At 46.3% G+C, this 20,408-nt stretch overlaps 1 protein-coding gene across 1 annotated transcript in view; it reads right to left on the reverse strand.

The window, feature by feature from the left end:
- Nucleotides 1-838: 838 nt before the first annotated feature.
- Nucleotides 839-20,408, reverse strand: part of LOC135209240 (large ribosomal subunit protein eL18-like) — a 64,343-nt gene continuing 44,773 nt past the window's right edge. The window contains exons 3-5 of the mRNA XM_064241932.1: nt 2,800-3,006; nt 2,364-2,487; nt 839-1,017 (exon numbers count right to left, since the gene is read on the reverse strand). Coding sequence (XP_064098002.1) covers nt 872-1,017; nt 2,364-2,487; nt 2,800-3,006 — 477 coding nt within the window. The 3' untranslated portion in view covers nt 839-871. The remainder of the gene's footprint in view (nt 1,018-2,363; nt 2,488-2,799; nt 3,007-20,408) is intronic.

The raw sequence follows: 20,408 nt of genomic DNA on the forward strand, positions 1-20,408 counted from the left end.
TAAATGTTAATTGACGAAACTGCTTTCCTATCTACTACTGTTGACTAATCGTCCGCCCGTGACCTAGCCTGTATGTTTGTAAGGCGTTTTTACGTTGCATGGAACCAGTGGGTCACATCAGGACCAACGGCTTAACGTGACTTCCGAACCACGTCGAAAGTGAACTTCTATCACCAGAAATACACATCTCTCACTCATCAATGGAATGGCCGAGAATCGAACTATGACCATCGAGGTGGGACGCAAACACCATACCAACGCCACTGAGGCGCTCCTAGACTACATGGGAATCATATCACCTACCTTAAGTTAGTCAACTTTCACACTTCTTAATTCACACCTACATGAAAACAAATCTTTATCTATGTACGTCAGTAAATCCAATGACATCTAATTGTTGTGGAAATTAATTGGTACGTGGTTTTTTCTACTTACCGACGACAGAGTAATGCAGACGGCTGTAGATAAAGGATATGGGTTAGGATAGGTACAAAATAGGAAGGGAGGTCATACGAACTAATTATCTCGCACCTCAATGGAAAGCCCGAGGTGGCAGGCCAACACCATAACGCCAGAGGCACTCTTTTTGAACCAAGAGATCAAAGCAACCTCTGGCGTGGCTTAGAAACCAGTGATAATGGCTTTATATAAAAAATGTAATGTCAGATGTACCTGTACCTTTGTATTCAAAAAATGGCTTTGTAGACACATTTAACCTACTGACCAAGCAGTTTTCAACTTCTGACTACTGTTATTGTAAACACACAAAAAAAAAAAAAAAAAAAAAAAAAAAAAAAAAAAAAAAAAAAAAAAAAAAAAAGGTTACCAAAACAGAGGATTACTTCGACTTTTATTAAGCTTCTTAACAAAATTACTTTTTGTACCCACAGCTTGACCTTCTACCACGGGCCCTTTCAAACTTCCTGCCCTTGCTGCGGACGTATGGCTTAGCGTGACTGTGAGGCAAACCTGGAGCACGACCGAAGTGCTTGACGGCTTCTCTAGCCTTACGGCGACCTGTAAGAGAAATTCAGTAATTGTATAATTGTTATTGCACATATATCACTGTAAATTGCGATCTGAATTAAATTACCATAACGCCATCAATCTTTGAATGACTATACCTACTTACAATAGGATATCCATTTTGATCATTTATCAAAAACACGCGCTGCAGTTTTCAAGTTCTGCCCTGACCTCATGTACCAGGAGTCAGGAAAGGGGATCCATCTCTAATGTAAACCGTAATGTCACTGAAACATGTAATGCCAAACCTCTGCTAACAAAATAGCAGTTTTAAAATCCCACCTAGTTTTAAATAAGTTTTTAGGTGGACACCACCACCCACCCCCTTTTTTTTTTTTTTTTTTTTTAGTACATTGAAACATGAAACCACCTTGTCCCCAGGCCCCCCTGACACAAATCGTCCCAATCAACTGTGGAATATGGTACCCAACTGCTACAACAAAACACGTACTGAATTTTGCAAATCACAACATACTGGATAAAACTCGTCGCCCCTCTAAGCATGGTACTGTTGGTGTACAATAACTATGGGTGTTGTGCTAATCATTTATAGAGGATCCTGTGTCAACGGAGCAAAGTAAATTGTGATACTTTACAAGAGAATTTTAATTTTTTAATGAACAGCCAGTCAAATACCCTAACAGTCAATGTTCAAAGAGAACAAGGTGAAAAATGTAAGACTTTTTGCAAAGGCAACAATAATTATCACACTTGTATTGTTGTGCAAGAACATATGAAGACTGCTGTTATCCTCAACATCAAAGCCATCGTAAGAACAATGTTTTGAGATTTCAACTTTAAAATATTTTTTATTAAATTCAAAATATTTTACCCGTTAAGTGGCAAGAGGAAATGTTTGTACAAAGGCGAGTCTGCATATGATTACCAACTACCTGGCAAGAATTGACTACAGGATAAACGACTAAACTATAAAATAAACAGCCATACTGTTTCAAGCCTACAAAGCAATGTCCTACATTCTAACCTATATTTGCATATTTAAATGTTTACTCTTACTGATGTATTTTGAATAAAAACTACCACAAAACTTGCCTTATTCTATTTTTATTAATATACCTTCATGCACCTAAGTACCTTAAATAGTAACTGACTTTGCAAAGGTTTAGTTATGCCATCACAGATTACCTGCCAAATTTGAGTTTAACCTTACCCCTGCCATTCAAAGTAAATAATCATCCAACAAAATTTCATTGCACCAACAGTATACTTTTTTTTTATGTCCAGATACACCACTATAAGGAAATTAATAAAAATATGTAATCTTAAAAATATTATGTTTGTGGTTTCAAGATAGCATATTAGTTATACCACATTACCTTGGAGGAGGACAGTGTTCTTGCCTAAGGGAGCACGACGGGCCAATACATCAAAAGTGATAATTTCTCCACCAGCCTTCTCAATTCTGGCACGAGCTCTGGCAGTCACACGCAAAGCACATACCTTTGAAATAAAACATGAATATTATATTTTGCAACATTATTTAGATGCTGAGAAGTAAAAGAAATGCATTTGAAAACTTTACCCAAATTAGTAATGCCAGATTCTATTAACATCACAATATCTTTAATTTCCAAGGTAAAATTTATTAGTGGGTTCAATGACTGCCCAGTTATGATTTGTAGGAAGTACGTACATACAATTAAATGTTACTTTTGGAAAACGAACAATATTTTTATTAGTACTCTAGTAGTTTTACCCTCACCTTTATATCACATGTTCTAAACCAGAAATACACTGAAGTTATGGACTTACAGTCAGCTTGGGAACTGTGAACAGTCGAAGATCATCGGTGATAGTTCCCACAACAACAAAGATTCGCCCTTCACGGCGGGGCCTCTTAGCATGACCGACGAGGCGAGCCAATGACAACTGGGGCCTGTGAATTTTGGACATGAAGAGACGCTTCAAAATAATCTTGTTGAACTTAGCATCTGTTCGGCGAGCCAAAAAGCGATACAGCTGAAAAACAAAAAAAAGTACTGTATCAAAATGTAAAAACAAACAAAATTGATATATATATGAGCCTACTAGGACTCTGACCATACAGACAATATATCTTCCTTAAAGTAATGATAAAAGTTGATTAAGAAAATTAACAGAACCAATGTCGGCTTCGAGGTGACCCAGGCATCACTATATATTTCGCTAATGCAACATCTTCTCTCACTCACTACTTGATAAGGTGGAATTTAGCCCACCGAAATAATAGTCCTTAGCTTTAAACCAGTGTTTTAATGGGCCTTTTATACTTGAGACGTACCCACCTTCCCTGAATGCAATATTCAACAAAAATTTACGCACAATTTACTACTACTACAAGTTCTTTTTCCCTTAAACCATCCCTCAATACCTCTGCACTTGATTTTTAGGATGAAAAGCCTGTCTGCTTGAATAATTATCTTGTATAAAACATATAGAAGTCTCAATTTAATCAAGCATTCAATTTATCCCTCGCGTATAACTGCACATGCAATGTGAAACAAGGCAGCAAAATCAAGGGATACAAACACTTAATAGATAATTAAGAGAATAAGTACTAAATCACTAACTGACACACATGCAAAAAATCAAATATAAACATATTCAAGGATCTGAATCCCACAAAAAAATCCAAATGATCTAATTATAAATTTGTGTGATTTCGGTTTGCTTAACACCAAAAAAAATTCAGGAATATACTAGAAGATTATGAATTACTGACGGTGCTGACCACAGCGATTATCAGAGGAACCGAAAAACCCTTTCTTTCGCACCAGGGATCCCACCTATTAACAGCAGGTTTAAAAGATGTGAACAGTGTATGAAAATCAAAATACTTTATATGAAATACTATAATTTAAATTTTTCATTCTAATTTCAATTACTGGTACCCATTTCTAAACCTGAAAGATTTAACTTTATTTTATTTGTCACTTGCCCCAGCTGGTGGAAAAATTAATTACTGATCAACACTAAATCACGGTTGCATGCATCTTCGTATGATCCTTGGTCCAGCACAAGATGGATTTAAATGACAGGTACTTCGTAACTTTATGCCTTACTAAATTTCTTCTAAACCATTAATTAATGTATTCTTTACATTCATTATTAACTCCAGTTATAGTGAAGGTATTTTAGGCAAAATTATTTATAAAAAGTAGTCTTTTGTCAGAGATCATTTATAAAAAGTAGTTTTTTGTTGGAGATCAATAATCCTGCATCTTGTGGGATTCATTTGGAATTCATGAACAGGCTATGATGGAATTGCATCTAACTAGTACAACAGTTTTCAAAATTACGAAATGAAGTAAGTATAACCTGATGAAGAAGTTGCTATACTAAAGGTATTAAGAAAAGCAACTAGACGACAGATTGTTAATTTTAGAGGCACTGCACTTGCATATGGTGTACCGAAAAACAAAATTGGCTGGAACAATTGATAAAATGTGAGATGAAGAAGCTGTTTAAGTTTAGAAAAGTTGAACCATCATACTTTATTATCATTATTAATTTTGTTAGATGAATCCTATGCACATCCACAGGGATTTTAAAATCCAGCAATGGCTCGTTCATTACGTATTAGGTTTCACGTCACTTCGATGCAGTATATTGTTTTCATTAATTATATATATATATAATAATAACATAGGAGGACACATTAAAGGTTTAGCTTGTATAATAGAATGCCTAAAATATCTACAGATGACAAGATAAATCATAAAAAAGATGCAATAACAACAGATAATGCACAATAGGATGATAAACCACTAACTGGAAAGGGGATTATATACATTGTATATATAAAACCTTCAATCTTTCAAATATACAGGACTATTCACACTTCTGAGGTTAAAATTCAGCAAGTCATGTCTAACTGTGAGCTGGCTGAATATTTGAAATTAAAGACTGACACTGTCTAAGAAAGCAAGATTATTATCTATTCTGGTGTCTGGATTCTAGACAAACTCTTAAGAATCTTGGTATAGCAATGAAACTTGAAGCTTTTGTCAAACTAGAAGTCACATGGCAGGGACAGTACAAAATTATATTGATGGAAATTCCAAAATAACTTGGGTTTATCCTTTGTACTTTATTACCCAAGGGAGAATAGTTTGTTGCAAACAGAACACATGGGAGTTGATTGATGAGTGTAACACATTCAAGTTGAAACATAGGAAAAACATGAGTAGCAGAACTGCAGACAACCCCTGCACTGAACTGCTTGCTGGCAGTAGCAATCATTCACCATCACAAAGAATACACAAAGGCAGCAAAGCACAGTAGAAAAACGTGCTGTCACAGCATGAAGAGTGAAGTGCAATCCTAACTTAAATGCAGAGTATAGGGGAAACAACCAACTAGCTGATCCAATTTTCACCACATGTGGATCCACCCTTTGAAAAGTACTTTAACATGTCCTGACACTGGAGATGGGCACCAGTCATGAGTCATCAGTGGTGAGAGCAACAGCGCGAGACCTCTACTATCCTTTCAAAGTATTTTCTCGAAAGTTAGAAATTAAGGTCATATTTTAAGATTAAACAGGTTAATGAAAGTCTATACTCTGTTTTTTTTCATCTGTCCATCCACCTGTGGTGTTTTTGTATGGTAACACTGCGTCCCGGGCTTTAAATAGTTACGCTACGTTTAAGTTTTAGGTAAATAAAAGGATATCTGGGTGTACATTTGCAACTGAAAAGTGTTTTAATAATTTACTGTATGCGAATTACACCGTTAATATTCTAAATAGGTTTTATTATTGGTTGAATCGTAAGCCTCCCTTTTCGGGTGGCGAATGGAACAGCCAGACGCAGTTGCGGGAAAATAGCTTCTCTCGCTGTTCACTACGGCAAGATGTCAACGTATTACTTCATTATACGTAAGTATATCATTATGTACTGTTAATTTTTATAAAGTGCGTTTCAGCCAGATACAATATGACGTAACCTGGTTTAGCATCCGTTTGATGGAATTTGCGTCTGGCTGTTCCATTCGCCACCCCGAAAAGGCAGCTTACATGCAACAATAATAACAATATCCTATTTCGAATATCAACGGTGTAATTCGCATACAGTAAATTATTAAAACACTTTTTCAGTTGCAAATGTACGACCAGATATCCTTTATTTACCTAAAACTTACACAGCGTAACTATTTCAAGCCCGGGACGCAGTGTTATCATACAAAAACACTACAGGCGGATGGACAGATGAAAAAAAAACAGAGTATAGTCATGCACAGTGCAAACATACCTCCATGACACTTTCGAAAAATTTTTACTTATAACACCAACACTTTAGAAGATTGACGCCATCTCAATGTTTGCGGAGTCACTTGTGTCAATAAACTTTCTATTCCATGTGCTAAATCTGCACACCACTTGTTCCCATAGATACTGGGGCACTTTCTTCACAACAATCATCATTGTCACCAACCACGGCTTATCCAAGGAAACTATGATGTTTTGGCAGAAGAAGCGTGCACTGGATAATTATTCAAATAAATAGTTCATGGCAGTATAAGGTCATGAATTGCATAATTTTTTTTACAAGTTGTTGAAAAAGTAAATAATTCTTGACTCAAATATCAACACTTTTGCTGTGAACAATACTTTCAGCGTTGTTCGTGCTCTTCTATTGTTTGTCAGTGTTGCCAATTGGTATGTTTACCCCCAGAAATGGGTATAAGACTTGCACAAATACGAAGAAATATTTGAAATTAGCATATCTATTTGCAGTATAGATAAATATTAGAGTAATTTTATCATTATTGCATTACTATGACAACTAGAATTCATGGAAAGTTTTGCAAATGCATCGGTGTATGTGTGAAGCTCCACTAAATTGGCAATGAAGAGTCATTTTGCTGTTGTCTGCTCGTATCTACTTTAGAAATTTTTCAGGTTAATTTGGTTGCAAAAAATTGGATAAGACATGAATTAAATAAACATTTTGAAGTTAACAAAGTAAAGTAAACAATTAAGGGAATAAAGCTTTGCACCTCATAAACCGTGTACTCGTGTGCTGCCCGTAACTGTGTTTGTGGAGTGAGCGCTTAGGAACTAGGAACAGCAACGTAGTTCAAGTGCAATTTGGAGTGAATTAAGACCACACTGCATAATTACAAATAAGCACTGTGGAGTTTCAGTTGTGATGGCAGTGAGGTATAAAACCACCATTATGAGGTAAAAAGGATTTTCAGTTCAAACCATGATCCCGGGAATAAAAAGTTTCATACTTTCACTAATATAGGCAACAAAATGTTGTTTTATTGTGCTGATTACAATTGCAATCTTGAGTAAGACCAATAAACGTTACATATGTACGGTAACATTATTCAAATGAGTGTTGGGAAGGCTGGGAAAGATGGTGGATTATCTGTGGTTGAGAACGGCAAGTCAACGCGGCTGCCGCCATATTGAATTTCAGAACTGCCTTGAAAACATATTTTACGAGGAGCTCACATGCTTATTTTAGTTCGTGTGGCGCTTTCATACATCACATTATGTTGACGAAACTTCAATCTTTTGAATGGTATGCTTAAAGATGTAATTGTATTCTTGTTTCACCAATTAACTATAGTGTGAATAAGGCCGAACCATGTGATACCAATGGATTGACTGGGGTTGTTTACCCTATACGCTAACATTGTTCAAATGAGAGCTGGGAAGGCTGGGAAAGATGGTGGCTTGGCTATGGTTACGAACAGCAAGTCACGCAGTTGCCGCCATGTTGGATTTCAAAACTGTCTTGAAAACATATTTTACAAAGACCTCACATGCCTATTATAGTTCATATGGCGCTCCCATATATCACACTATGTTGACGAAACTTCAATCTTTTGAATGGTATGCTTAAAGATGTGATTTGTTTCACCAATTATATATAGTGAATAAGGCTGAGCCACGCGATGATGATGGATCAACTGCGGTGTTTCCTCCTATTGCTACCACACTAATTTGTTACCAAAGTGAACATCCAATTACATTTGCCACGGGAAAACACTTCACGTAAAAATGACAATTTGTCGAAAATTGCATTTTTCCTAACTATACAAACCTGAGGTCCTTTAAACAATAGGAAGGTAACTAGCGGCAGCTGGGGACGGTCGTAAGCTTCGAACAAGGGGAGAACGGTAGTTAACTGCTTGTCCGATCGTGCGCGCGCCCGCGCGCCCGAGATGGTGAAGAATCACTTTTGCTTTAGGCCCATGCAAAAAGTTGCAGAGTGAGGGGTGGCATGAGGTGGGACTATATGTAAAGGACCTCAGGTTTGTATAGTTAGGAAAATGCAATTTTCGACAAATTGTCATTTGTTCCGATACGTAATACAAACCCCTCGGTCCTTTAACAATAGGAAGACTCACTTCTTGGTGGGAGGAATCTGAGTCTTTTTGGTGAACAGACTGGTGTTCGTCCAACCCTGGAGTGCCTCCCTGGTCGTAAGAGCAAGGGAGGGATCCAAACCTCTGTCCGATTGATCGGGGTGTGCACCGCAGGATCAATGGTCAGACCTCTGGGCCAAGTACTAAGAGAGAGGCAAGCGTATCTCTTCGTACCAGCAAGCAAGAACTTGTTCCTGTTTGCAAGAGACAATCATAAAATGATGGGTTTGTCTCAATTTGGCATCCACTTCCTCCCCCTTGTTGGAGGAAGTGGTGGATATTTACTCCTATCCCTACTGAAAGGGATAGGATGGTGCTCTATTGAGTAGCTCCACCTGCATCTCGTCCTTACCCAGCAGGGTGACGACCGTGTCCCTCTACCCAAAGGTAGAGGGAAGAAAAAGATGGGAAGAGGAGCCAGTCACACTCTCATTCCTCATCCATTCTTACGGTCACACCAGGACTCGATGCTGTTCAGCCTGCGAGGGTCTGGGTTAACTACACAACGTGTTGAGCAACCACCACGGTTCCTAAGGAAAAAGATCCAAGGAACTGTGGGCAATATCCTGAAGGTAGAAGGAGGTGCATGCGGTCCGGTTGGACCAGGCGCCTGCCTTCATTACCTGCGCCACAGAGAAGTTCTTGCGGAACGCGAGAGAATGATGAAGAGGCGTCCACACTCATCCTGGGTGTCGAGTTTCTTCAGACAGCTCCGTCGCACCTTCACAGGACAAAGCAGCATAGCCTTCGTATCGGAGGCGGTGAAGTCCATTAGGGAGGGTATTGTGAAGGACTCGAACCAATCGTCAGTTACCGAAGGGTTCTGAGTCTTCGCTACGAAGATCGGTACGAAATCGAGCGTCACAAATCCCCATCCCTTGGTGCTTGACTTCTCAAGAGAAGTCATGCAGTTACCTAAGACGAAAAGAAGGGAATAGTCGTATGACCTATCCCTCTTCTCGACTTTGGTTATGTACAGTACTCATACTGACAAGCTATTAAGACGAAGTAATGATTGCTCTGGAACAACCGAACTAAGTCCACAGCATAGTTTCGTAACTGACTCGGGCGCTCTGACAGCTGCCGACTGACTGGTTCGGAATCAGTAGAGGCAAGTTGTCCAAGCATCCGGGTAAGTCACGTGACCTTCGCCCTTTAAAGAGTTATGCTGAGAGACCAAACAAATAAAATATTTGTTAGTCACCGATGCCGGACGGCGCGGCGATGATTCTCTTAATGCATAAGCTCAAAAGGCGAAAGTCAATTGCCTTCAAAAGACCGAGGTCCCTGATGGCAAGAAAATCTCATAGACGTTGAATCTCAGCTTAAGGAGAAACAACACTATGTGACGTTGAAGACGAAGGTAGGCAATGAATGCAACCTACGTCTTCCAGCTGAATCGAGAGAAGGAATCTCAAGATTCTAAACCTGTGCTTACAAATGACTGAAAACGCTAACCGCCATTTCATTGCTGTTCGTTGTGCAATGAAAGCGGGGCGTTATTCAGTAATGAAACACAGGGGAGAGCCGCTTGAAGAACTGCTTCTCATGGGCTGAACGTTTGGAAGTAGAGCTGGCAGGTGTGGGAGTAGGCGATGTCTTTCAATACATCTGCTAATCCGGGGTGAACAATGAACAATTTGTACACCTCCGAATACAAGATATTTTGAGGACAAACTCAGATTCCGCAAAAATCATTCGCATTATCGGGATACGATGCAGCAAGAGACTATTACAGAATTCTGTTACCGTGCGGTAAACAGAAAGATGAGAGTCGAATAGATATCTCTGTTAAAATTCTCGCAATACCGAAGACGATGAATACTAGCGTTTCTCAGCAGTAGATGGTCATTCATGTATGCGAGAATCCCCGTTAATCAGAGACTTAAGTCCGTGATTGTTGGGCAGAGATACGGTTGTTATTCAATCAAAACAGGTGAGAAAGACATAAACAACCGTCTATCTCAAAGCGGCAGCTGATACTGAAATGCCTCGGGCAATTCAATACGCAGTAGCTGTCGCTGACTTGGTCAATCCTGAGTTGCCAAGGGTTAATGTCCTTTTTTCCACGAAGGAATGCGTTCGGCTAGAACCACCGAGCATAAAAAGATATGCTCGAGCAATTATATTTAAGCGAAACGAATTTCGGTAAATATAAAAGCTTAAATGGTGTTGTTGTGACAACACCATAAGTATATAAAATTGACACTGGAAACTCCTGGGAGGTTGCAGGCAACCCGGGTTGCAGTTCAATTAGAATACTTTTCGTCTAAGTCGCAATCCGTAAAATAACCAGGATATGCCGCCATACCCCTCGGACCATTCAACTGCTTAGCAGAATCATGTCGCGAGGTTAATATACGTAGTATATTTGTAGGATTCTGAACAACGATCTCCATCCTAAATTCTTTCCTTCAAGAAACAAAATAAGGATTGGAGATCGACCACCTTCGTTCTCTATTAAAGAGAGTGAAGGAGAAGTCTTCCTCGAAGGAAAGCTTCAATGGTGAACAGAATACTAAGACGATAGTTCAAGCCAAACTGGATATTCCCGTCCGTTCTTCTCTATTCCAGGTTGGTCGCCTACTGTGAGATAGTCTTTTTTTCAGCAGCAGTCTTCTTCCTAATGCTAGAAATTCCAGGAATTCGAGCATAGGCGAGGTTCCCGATTATCGTGTAACATATCGGGGATTCTCGTCTCGCTCACTTTGGACCGTGGTCTCGCCTAAGTGTTTGGAGATCGTAAGAAACTCTAACACTCTGAATGCGCTAGAAATTCCGTAGAATTCTAAGCAGTCTGCGAAACCCCCACCGAATTCGTCAAACGATATCGGCTGGTGGTCCTCTCGATTCCCGTAGAAATCGAGAATGGGGCAGGATCCCTCCTCAACGACCGGGCTTACGTCAGGTAGGACCCGAAGGGCCCCCCCGGTAGCGCAGTCCCCAACGTGGGATCCTACAGAGGAATCTCTGTAGGATCCTTCCCCTTTCCCTCGTAGCCGTAAGGAAGAGAATGGGGGAGGAATTGGATACTCGCTCGCCTTCCCAGTGGAACTAGCAGTTGGAGAAGAGTAGGAGCAGCCATCACCTTGCGGCGATGGCCTCTCAGAGTCTGGGAAAACGTATCGTCAGGAGAAAACGTTTTCCCCGAGGAGGGTTACGAACTCTCACTGTAGGTAAGGGTCTGCCGCCACTGTGAACGTCGTCTGGGTGGGGCTGATCGACACTGACAGGAGAGAGCCGATACCGTCCTCCGACTCATTCCAGTCCTCGTCGAGGTCGAAACCTCTCAGGAGGACCGAAGGAGTATTTAAATACGGTGTCCGAAGACACGTAGAAACGCCGCTGTCGCAGTAGAGGAGGTGGAAGTAGCTTGATCGACCGGCCAGAACTGAGAGAGCCTTCTTGTCCGGAGACGAGAGACTCTGGTTTCAAGACAGAATCGGCAAGCTCCGATCGCGGCATACCCACCGTCGGTTTGGGTTCCCTCTCGGGCCCCAAAACGACTCGAGCAGAGACATGGGCTCTGCTGGTGGGAGCGGCAATCCTTCCCCCCGGTCGTTGTGCTGACGAATCAGTGCAATAACCTGGGTAAAGTTACTCTGAATCTCGGAAGTTACAGCGTCTTGAGGAGTAGGACCGTCCAGTCCCTCCAACAAGAGCAGCTCCCAGGACCCTCCTCCTTCAGAAGAAGGACCAGCAACAGATCCCTGACGGTTTGCCTCCAACAATCACTTGCGCGTACGTCCTGGTTGGTCTAAGACCAACCTGGCACGTGCGGCGTCGTGACGGGATCGTGAGCGGCGCATCTCTCACGATCACTCCTATATACCTCGCTCTTCCTGGCGTATGCCGAGGAAGTTGAAGGTAATCGGAGAGACAGAACTGACGCTACCACCCTCTCCCCCTGACGGTCGCCTCCAATCACTTGCGTGTACTCCTGGTTGGTCCCTAAGACCATACGTGGCACGTGCGGCGTCGTGACGGGATCGTGAGCGGCGCACCTCTCACGATCACTCCTAGCTACCTCGCTCTTCCCGGTGTAGCCCGAGGAAGTTGAAGGTAGTGGTAGAGACAGACCTGACGCTACCCCCCCCCCCCTCGCTGGCAGGACCAGCGTACGTGGGGGGCTGCAGCCGATCACCAACCCGCGGTGGGGATCGATCTGCAGGCCTGGCCGTGCCGCTCACCTGTGGCGAGCGGCTCGACTGAGCACGTCGACCCCGGTCCCGTGCGTCAGACGAGCTGCTGCTGGTCACCGTATCCGCCCGGTCCCTGTGGGAGCGGCGGTCAGGTGACCTGCAGAGCTCACTTTCGCCGTGAGACCGGTGAGCGTCCTCGCGGCACGTCAAACCGCTGGTACCAGCCGAGGCTGGTACCGTCGGTCGAGGGGACCTGGGGGACCTCTTCCCAGCCTCCACCCGTGGCCGGTCAGAGACCGTCACGTCACCCGAGGTACCGGCTGGTCGCTGCGAGAGCGGCCGCTGGCCTGGCGAGAGTCACCTGAGCGGCTCTCGACAGTCTTCTGCTCCGTGCCTCGGTCATGACGCTGAGCGAACTCAGGCGTCTTAACTTTGGCTGCACGGTCACCCGAAGGAGATCGTACACTCGGAACTTCTCGCGGACGAGAAACCGAGCCGGTACCTGGCTTAGCAGCAGAGCTGCCAAGACCAGGCGAGGGTGTACCAGCGGTAGCCAGCACACCCTTGGTCCCCGTCTTCTTCTTCTCTCAGAAGGGGAGACGGGCCCCGTTCCCGAAGGAACCGGAGGACAGCAGAAGAACCCCCCGTCACACCGGAATGTGACGAGCCCTTCGAAGTTCCCGAAGGAGTCTTCTTAGGGGGAATAACAAAACCCGGTTACCAGCTGGTCGCTGCGAGAGCGGCCGCTGGCCTGGCGAGAGTCACCTGAGCGGTTCTCGCCAGCCTTCTGCTCCGTGCCGTGGTCTTGGCGCCGAAACTTTGGCTGCACGGTCTCCCGAGGGAGAGCGTACACTCGGGATCTCCCGCGAACGAGAGACCGAGCCGGAACCTGGCGTAGCGGCATCGCCGCTAGCACCAGGCGAGGAAGTACCAGAGCTAACCGATACTCCTCTGGTCCCCGTCTATCTCTTCCTTACGGAAGGGGAGACGGGCCCCGCTCACCCGAAGGAGCAGGAGGACCAGCAGAAGGACCCCCACCGTCCCACCTCGGTGGGACGGGACCCGGCCCTTAGAAGTTCCCGAAGGAGACTTCTTAGGGGGGGAGGGCAGCCTTCTTCTTCTTCGGCTTATGGGCCTTAGAAGTCGAAGGGGAAGAGGCAGCAACAGACGAAGACGAAGATGACACCTTCCTCTTCTTCGTCAGCTCACGCAGGACAGTCGTCAGGTCCTCCATCCAGGCCAGAGTCGGGCTATTTCCGAAGCAACGGCGCCCGACTGCACCTGTCCGGAAGGACCTGGGACTGGGGAAGAAGACACACCATGGGCAGGACCAGCATGGACAGGCGCAGGAACCAGGAGCGACAGGAACAGCAACCAGCTCAGAGCGGCAGGAACAGCGGCAGCGGTAAACACAGAAGGACAAGCCAAGCCAGTAGCGGGAACCACATCAGCGACAGGTACGGCAGGCCCAGCCATCGCCTCGTAGAATCATCGGCAGCCAGCGTGGTACTGGCGGTCGGAGTCCAGGGGCGAGGCCTGCCTTGGAACAGCGGGAAAGTCTGGGGCAGGCAACACGAAAGAAAACACAGGCGGCGGCGGCAATACCCTCCTCGGTACGGCGGCGACCGGCCCTAGAAGCGGGCAGACGGCGTCACCGACACAGCATGGGGAGTGTAGACCAGCGGGGGGAGCAACCTAAGCGGCCGTGAAGGTTGTAGTGGAGACCACTCCAAGGTCACCGCCCCAGACCTCGGCTAGACTCTGCAGCAGATCGTGGATGCTAGGCACGCCCTGCAGCCGCAGTGGTCCATACCTGTCCAAGGTCGTCTCCCACGGATGTAGCACCTGCGGTATCACAGACAGATTAGTAAGAGGGGTTCCCTCGCGCACGGGGGGGTGGGGGGGAGACATGCCCCACCCCGAACAACGGAAGGAAGACCCCAAAAACAAAATACGAGGAAGCTGAGCGGGGGGCAGGAAAGAAAGACAAAGAATCGGATACCAAGGGAGTCGCGGAGAGCTTTCCGACGACTTCCTGGCAGACCTTCGCTTCCCCATACCCCGACACAGCAGTGAAAAGTAATATGAAATGAAACAAGAATACTGCACTTGCGATTCACTTCATAGAACTTAAAGAGGGAAAAATCAATTCCCGGTAAGAGCGGAAACTTGATCCATAATAATATGATGCTATCATAAATATATATGAAAATGACAATTTGTCGAAAATTGCATTTTTCCTAACTATACAAACCTGAGGTCCTTTAACAATAGGAAGGTAACTAGCGGCAGCTGGGACGGTCGTAAGCTTCGAACAAGGGGAGAACGGTAGTTAACTGCTTGTCCGATCGTGCGCGCGGCCCGCGCGCCCGAGAGGTGAAGAATCACTTTTGTTTTTTTTTCTTAGGCCCATGCAAAAAGTTGCAGAGTGAGGGGTGGCATGAGGTGGGACTATATGTAAAAGGACCTCAGGTTTGTATAGTTAGGAAAAATGCAATTTTCGACAAATTGTCATTTGTTCCGATACGTAATACAAACCCTCGGTCCTTTAACAATAGGAAGACTCACTTCTTGGTGGGAGGAATCTGAGTCTTTTTGGTGAACAGACTGGTGTTCGTCCAACCCTGGAGTGCCTCCCTGGTCGTAAGAGCAAGGGAGGGATCCAAACCTCTGTCCGATTGATCGGGGTGTGCACGCAGGATCAATGGTCAAGGACCTCTGGGCCAAGTACTAAGAGAGAGGCAAGCGTACTCTTCGTACCAGCAAGCAAGAACTTGTTCCTGTTTGCAAGAGACAATCATAAAATGATGGGTTTGTCTCAATTTGGCATCCACTTCCTCCCCCTTGTTGGAGGAAGTGGTGGATATTTACTCCTATCCCTACTGAAAGGGATAGGATGGTGCTCTATTGAGTAGCTCACCTGCATCTCGTCCTTACCCAGCAGGGTGACGACCGTGTCCCTCTACCCAAAGGTAGAGGGAAGAAAAAAATGGGAAGAGGAGCCAGTCACACTCTCATTCCTCATCCATTCTTACGGTCACACCAGGACTCGATGCTGTTCAGCCTGCGAGGGTCTGGGTTAACTACACAACGTGTTGAGCAACCACCACAGTTCCTAAGGAAAAAGATCCAAGGAACTGTGGGCAATATCCTGAAGGTAGAAGGAGGTGCATGCGGTCCGGTTGGACCAGGCGCCTGCCTTCATTACCTGCGCCACGGAGAAGTTCTTGCGGAACGCGAGAGAATGATGAAGAGGCGTCCACACTCATCCTGGGTGTCGAGTTTCTTCAGACAGCTCCGTCGCACCTTCACAGGACAAAGCAGCATAGCCTTCGTATCGGAGGCGGTGAAGTCCATTAGGGAGGGTATTGTGAAGGACTCGAAACCAATCGTCAGTTACCGAAGGGTTCTGAGTCTTCGCTACGAAGATCGGTACGAAATCGAGCGTCACAAATCCCCATCCCTTTGTGCTTGACTTCTCAAGAGAAGTCATGCAGTTACCTAAGACGAAAAGAAGGGAATAGTCGTATGACCTATCCCTCTTCTCGACTTTGGTTATGTACAGTACTCATACTGACAAGCTATTAAGACGAAGTAATGATTGCTCTGGAACAACCGAACTAAGTCCACAGCATAGTTCGTAACTGACTCGGGCGCTCTGACAGCTGCCGACTGACTGGTTCGGAATCAGTAGAGGCAGTTGTCCAAGCATCCTGGGTAAGTCACGTGACCTTCGCCCTTTAAAGAGTTATGCTGAGAGACCAAACAAATAAAATATTTGTTAGTCACCGATGCCGGACGGCGCGGCGATGATTCTCTTAATGCATAAGCTCAAAAGGCGAAAGTCAATTGCCTTCAAAAGACCGAGGTCCCTGATGGCAAGAAAATCTCATAGACGTTGAATCTCAGCTTAAGGAGAAACAACACTATGTGACGTTGAAGACGAAGGTAGGCAATGAATGCAACCTACGTCTTCCAGCTGAATCGAGAGAAGAATCTCAAGATTCTAAACCTGTGCTTACAAATGACTGAAAACGCTAACCGCCATTTCATTGCTGTTCGTTGTGCAATGAAAGCGGGGCGTTATTCAGTAATGAAACACAGGGGAGAGCCGCTTGAAGAACTGCTTCTCATGGGCTGAACGTTTGGAAGTAGAGCTGGCAGGTGTGGGAGTAGGCGATGTCTTTCAATACATCTGCTAATCCGGGGTGAACAATGAACAATTGTACACCTCCGAATACAAGATATTTTGAGGACAAACTCAGATTCCGCAAAAATCATTCGCATTATCGGGATACGATGCAGCAAGAGACTATTACAGAATTCTGTTACCGTGCGTAAACAGAAAAGATGAGAGTCGAATAGATATCTCTGTTTAAAATTCTCGCAAATACCGAAGACGATGAATACTAGCGTTTTCTCCAGCAGTAGATGGTCATTCATGTATGCGAGAATCCCCGTTAATCAGAGACTTAAGTCCGTGATTGTTTTTTTTTTGGGCAGAGATACGGTTGTTATTCAATCAAAACAGGTGAGAAAGACATAACCAACCGTCTATCTCACAGCGGCAGCTGATACTGAAATGCCTCGGGCAATTCAATACGCAGTAGCTGTCGCTGACTCGTCATCCTGAGTTGCCAAGTAATCCTTTCCACGAAGGAATGCGTTCGGCTAGAACCACCGAGCATAAAAGATATGCTCGAGCAATTATATTTAAGCGAAACGAATTTCGGTAAATATAAAAGCTTAAATGGTGTTGTTGTTGACAACACCATAAGTATAAAATTAAAATTGAAACTGGAAACTCCTGGGAGGTTGCAGGCAAACCCGGGTTGCAGTTCAATTAGAATACTTTTCGTCTAAGTCGCAATCCGTAAATAACCAGGATATGCGCCTACCCCTCGGACCATTCAACTGCTAAGCAGAATCATGTCGCGAGGTTAATATACGTAGTATATTTGTAGGATTCTGAACAACGATCTCCATCCTAAATTCTTTCCTTCAAGAAAACAAAATAAGGATTGGAGATCGACCACCTTCGTTCTCTATTAAAGAGAGTAGGAGAAGTCTTCCTCGAAGGAAGCTTCAATGGTGAACAGAATACTAAGACGATAGTTCAAAGCCAAACTGGATATTCCCGTCCGTTCTTCTCTATTCCAGGTTGGTCGCCTACTGTGAGATAGTCTTCTTTCAGCAGCAGTCTTCTTCCTAATGCTAGAAATTCCAGGAATTCGAGCATAGGCGAGGTTCCCGATTATCGTGTAACATATCGGGGATTCTCGTCTCGCTCACTTTGGACCGTGGTCTCGCCTAAGTGTTTTGGAGATCGTAAGAAACTCTAACACTCTGAATGCGCTAGAAATTCCGTAGAATTCTAAGCAGTCTGCGAAACCCCCACCGAATTCGTCAAACGATATCGGCTGGTGGTCCTCTCGATTCCCGTAGAAATCGAGAATGGGGCAGGATCCCTCCTCAACGACCGGGGCTTACGTCAGGTAGGGACCCGAAGGTCCCCCCCGTGGTAAGCGCAGTCCCCAACGTGGGATCCTACGAGAAATCTCTGTAGGATCCTTCCCCTTTCCCCTCGTAGCCGTAAGGAGAGAGGGAATGGGGAGGAATTGGATTACTCGCTCGCCTTCCCCAGTGGAACTAGCAGTTGGAGAAAGAGTAGGAGCAGCCATCGCCTTGCGGCGATGGCCTCTCAGAGTCTGGGAAAACGTATCGTCAGGAGAAACGTTTTCCCAGAGGAGGGTTACGAACTCTCACTGTAGGTAAGGGTCTGCCGCCACTGTGAACTCGTCTGGGTGGGGCTGATCGACCACCTGACAGGAGAGCCGATACCGTCCTCCGACTCATTCCAGTCCTCGTCGAGGTCGAAACCTCTCAGGAGGACCGAAGGAGTATTAAATACGGTGTCCGAAGACACGTAGAAACGCCGCTGTCGCAGTAGAGGTAGGTGGAGTGGTAGCTTGATCGACCGCCAGAACTGAGAGAGCCTTCTTGTCCGGAGACGAGAGACTCTGGTTCAAGACAGAATCGGCAAGCTCCGATCGCGGCATACCCACCGTCGGTTTTGGGTTCCCTCTCGGGCCCCAAAACACTCGAGCAGAGACATGGGCTCTGCTGGTGGAGCGGCGATCCTTCCCCCCCGGTCGTTGTGCTGACGAATCAGTGCAATAACCTGGGTAAGTTTACTCTGAATCTCGGAAGTTACAGCGTCTTGAGGAGTAGGACCGTCCAGTCCCTCCAACAAGAGCAGCTCCCAGGACCCTCCTCCTTCAGAAGAAGGACCAGCAACAGATCCCTGACGGTTGCCTCCAATCACTTGCGCGTACGTCCTGGTTGGTCCTAAGACCAACTGGCACGTGCGTCGTCGTGACGGGATCGTGAGCGGCGCATCTCTCACGATCACTCCTATATACCTCGCTCTTCCTGGCGTATGCCGAGGAAGTTGAAGGTATCGGAGAGACAGAACTGACGCTACCACTCTCCCCCTGACGGTCGCCTCCAATCACTTGCGCGTACGTCCTGGTTGGTCCTAAGACCATACGTGGCACGTGCGGCGTCGTGACGGGATCGTGAGCGGCGCACCTCTCACGATCACTCCTAGCTACCTCGCTCTTCCCGGTGTAAGGCCCGAGGAAAATTTTGAATTGTAAGGTAGTGGAGAGACAGACCTGACGCTCCCCCCCCCCGCTCGCTGGCAGGACCAGCGTACGTGGGGGGCTGCAGCCGATCACCAACCCCGCGCGTGGGGATTCGATCTGCAGGCCTGGCCGTGCCGCTCACCTGTGGCGAGCGGCTCGACTGAGCACGTCGACCCCGGTCCCGTGCGTCAGACGAGCTGCTGCTGGTCACCGTATCCGCCCAGTCCCTGTGGGAGCGGCGGTCAGGTGACCTGCAGAGCTCGCTTTCGCCGTGAGACCGGTGAGCGTCCTCGCGGCACGTCAAACCGCTGGTACCAGCCGAGGCTGGTACCGTCGGTCGAGGGGACCTGGGGGACCTCTTCCCAGCCTCCACCCGTGGCCGTCAGAGACCGTCACGTCCACCCACCCCGAGGTACCGGCTGGTCGCTGCGAGAGCGGCCGCTGGCCTGGCGAGAGTCACCTGAGCGGCTCTCGACAGTCTTCTGCTCCGTGCCTCGGTCATGACGCTGAGCGAACTCAGGCGTCTTAACTTTGGCTGCACGGTCACCCGAAGGAGATTGTACACTCGGAACTTCTCGCGGACCGAGAACCGACCGGTACTGGCTTAGCAGCAGAGCTGCCAAGACCAGGCTAGGGTGTACCAGCGGTAGCCAGCACACCCTTGGTCCCCGTCTTCTTCTTCTCTCAGAAGGGGAGACGGGCCCCGTTCCCCGAAGGAACAGGAGACCAGCAGAAGAACCCCCCCGTCACAGCCGGAATGTGACGAGCCCTTCGAAGTTCCCGAAGGAGTCTTCTTAGGGGGAATAACAAAAAACCCGGTTACCAGCTTGTCGCTGCGAGAGCGGCCGCTGGCCTGGCGAGAGTCACCTGAGCGGTTCTCGCCAGCCTTTCTGCTCCGTGCCGTGGTCTTGGCGCCGAGCGAACTCTGGCGCCGAAACTTTGGCTGCACGGTCTCCCGAGGGAGAGCGTACACTCGGATCTCCCGCGAACGAGAGACCGAGCCGGAACCTGGCGTAGCGGCATCGCCGCTAGCACAGGCGAGGAAGTACCAGAGCTAAACCGATACTCCTCTGGTCCCCGTCTATCTCTTCCTTACGGAAGGGGAGACGGGCCCCGCTCCCGAAGGAGCAGGAGACCAGCAGAAGGACCCCCCGCCCCCGTCCCACCGAGGTGGGACGGGCCCTTAGAAGTTCCCGAAGGAGACTTCTTA

Source organism: Macrobrachium nipponense, chromosome 37 (genome assembly GCF_015104395.2).
Source record: "Macrobrachium nipponense isolate FS-2020 chromosome 37, ASM1510439v2, whole genome shotgun sequence".
NCBI lineage: Eukaryota > Metazoa > Arthropoda > Malacostraca > Decapoda > Palaemonidae > Macrobrachium > Macrobrachium nipponense.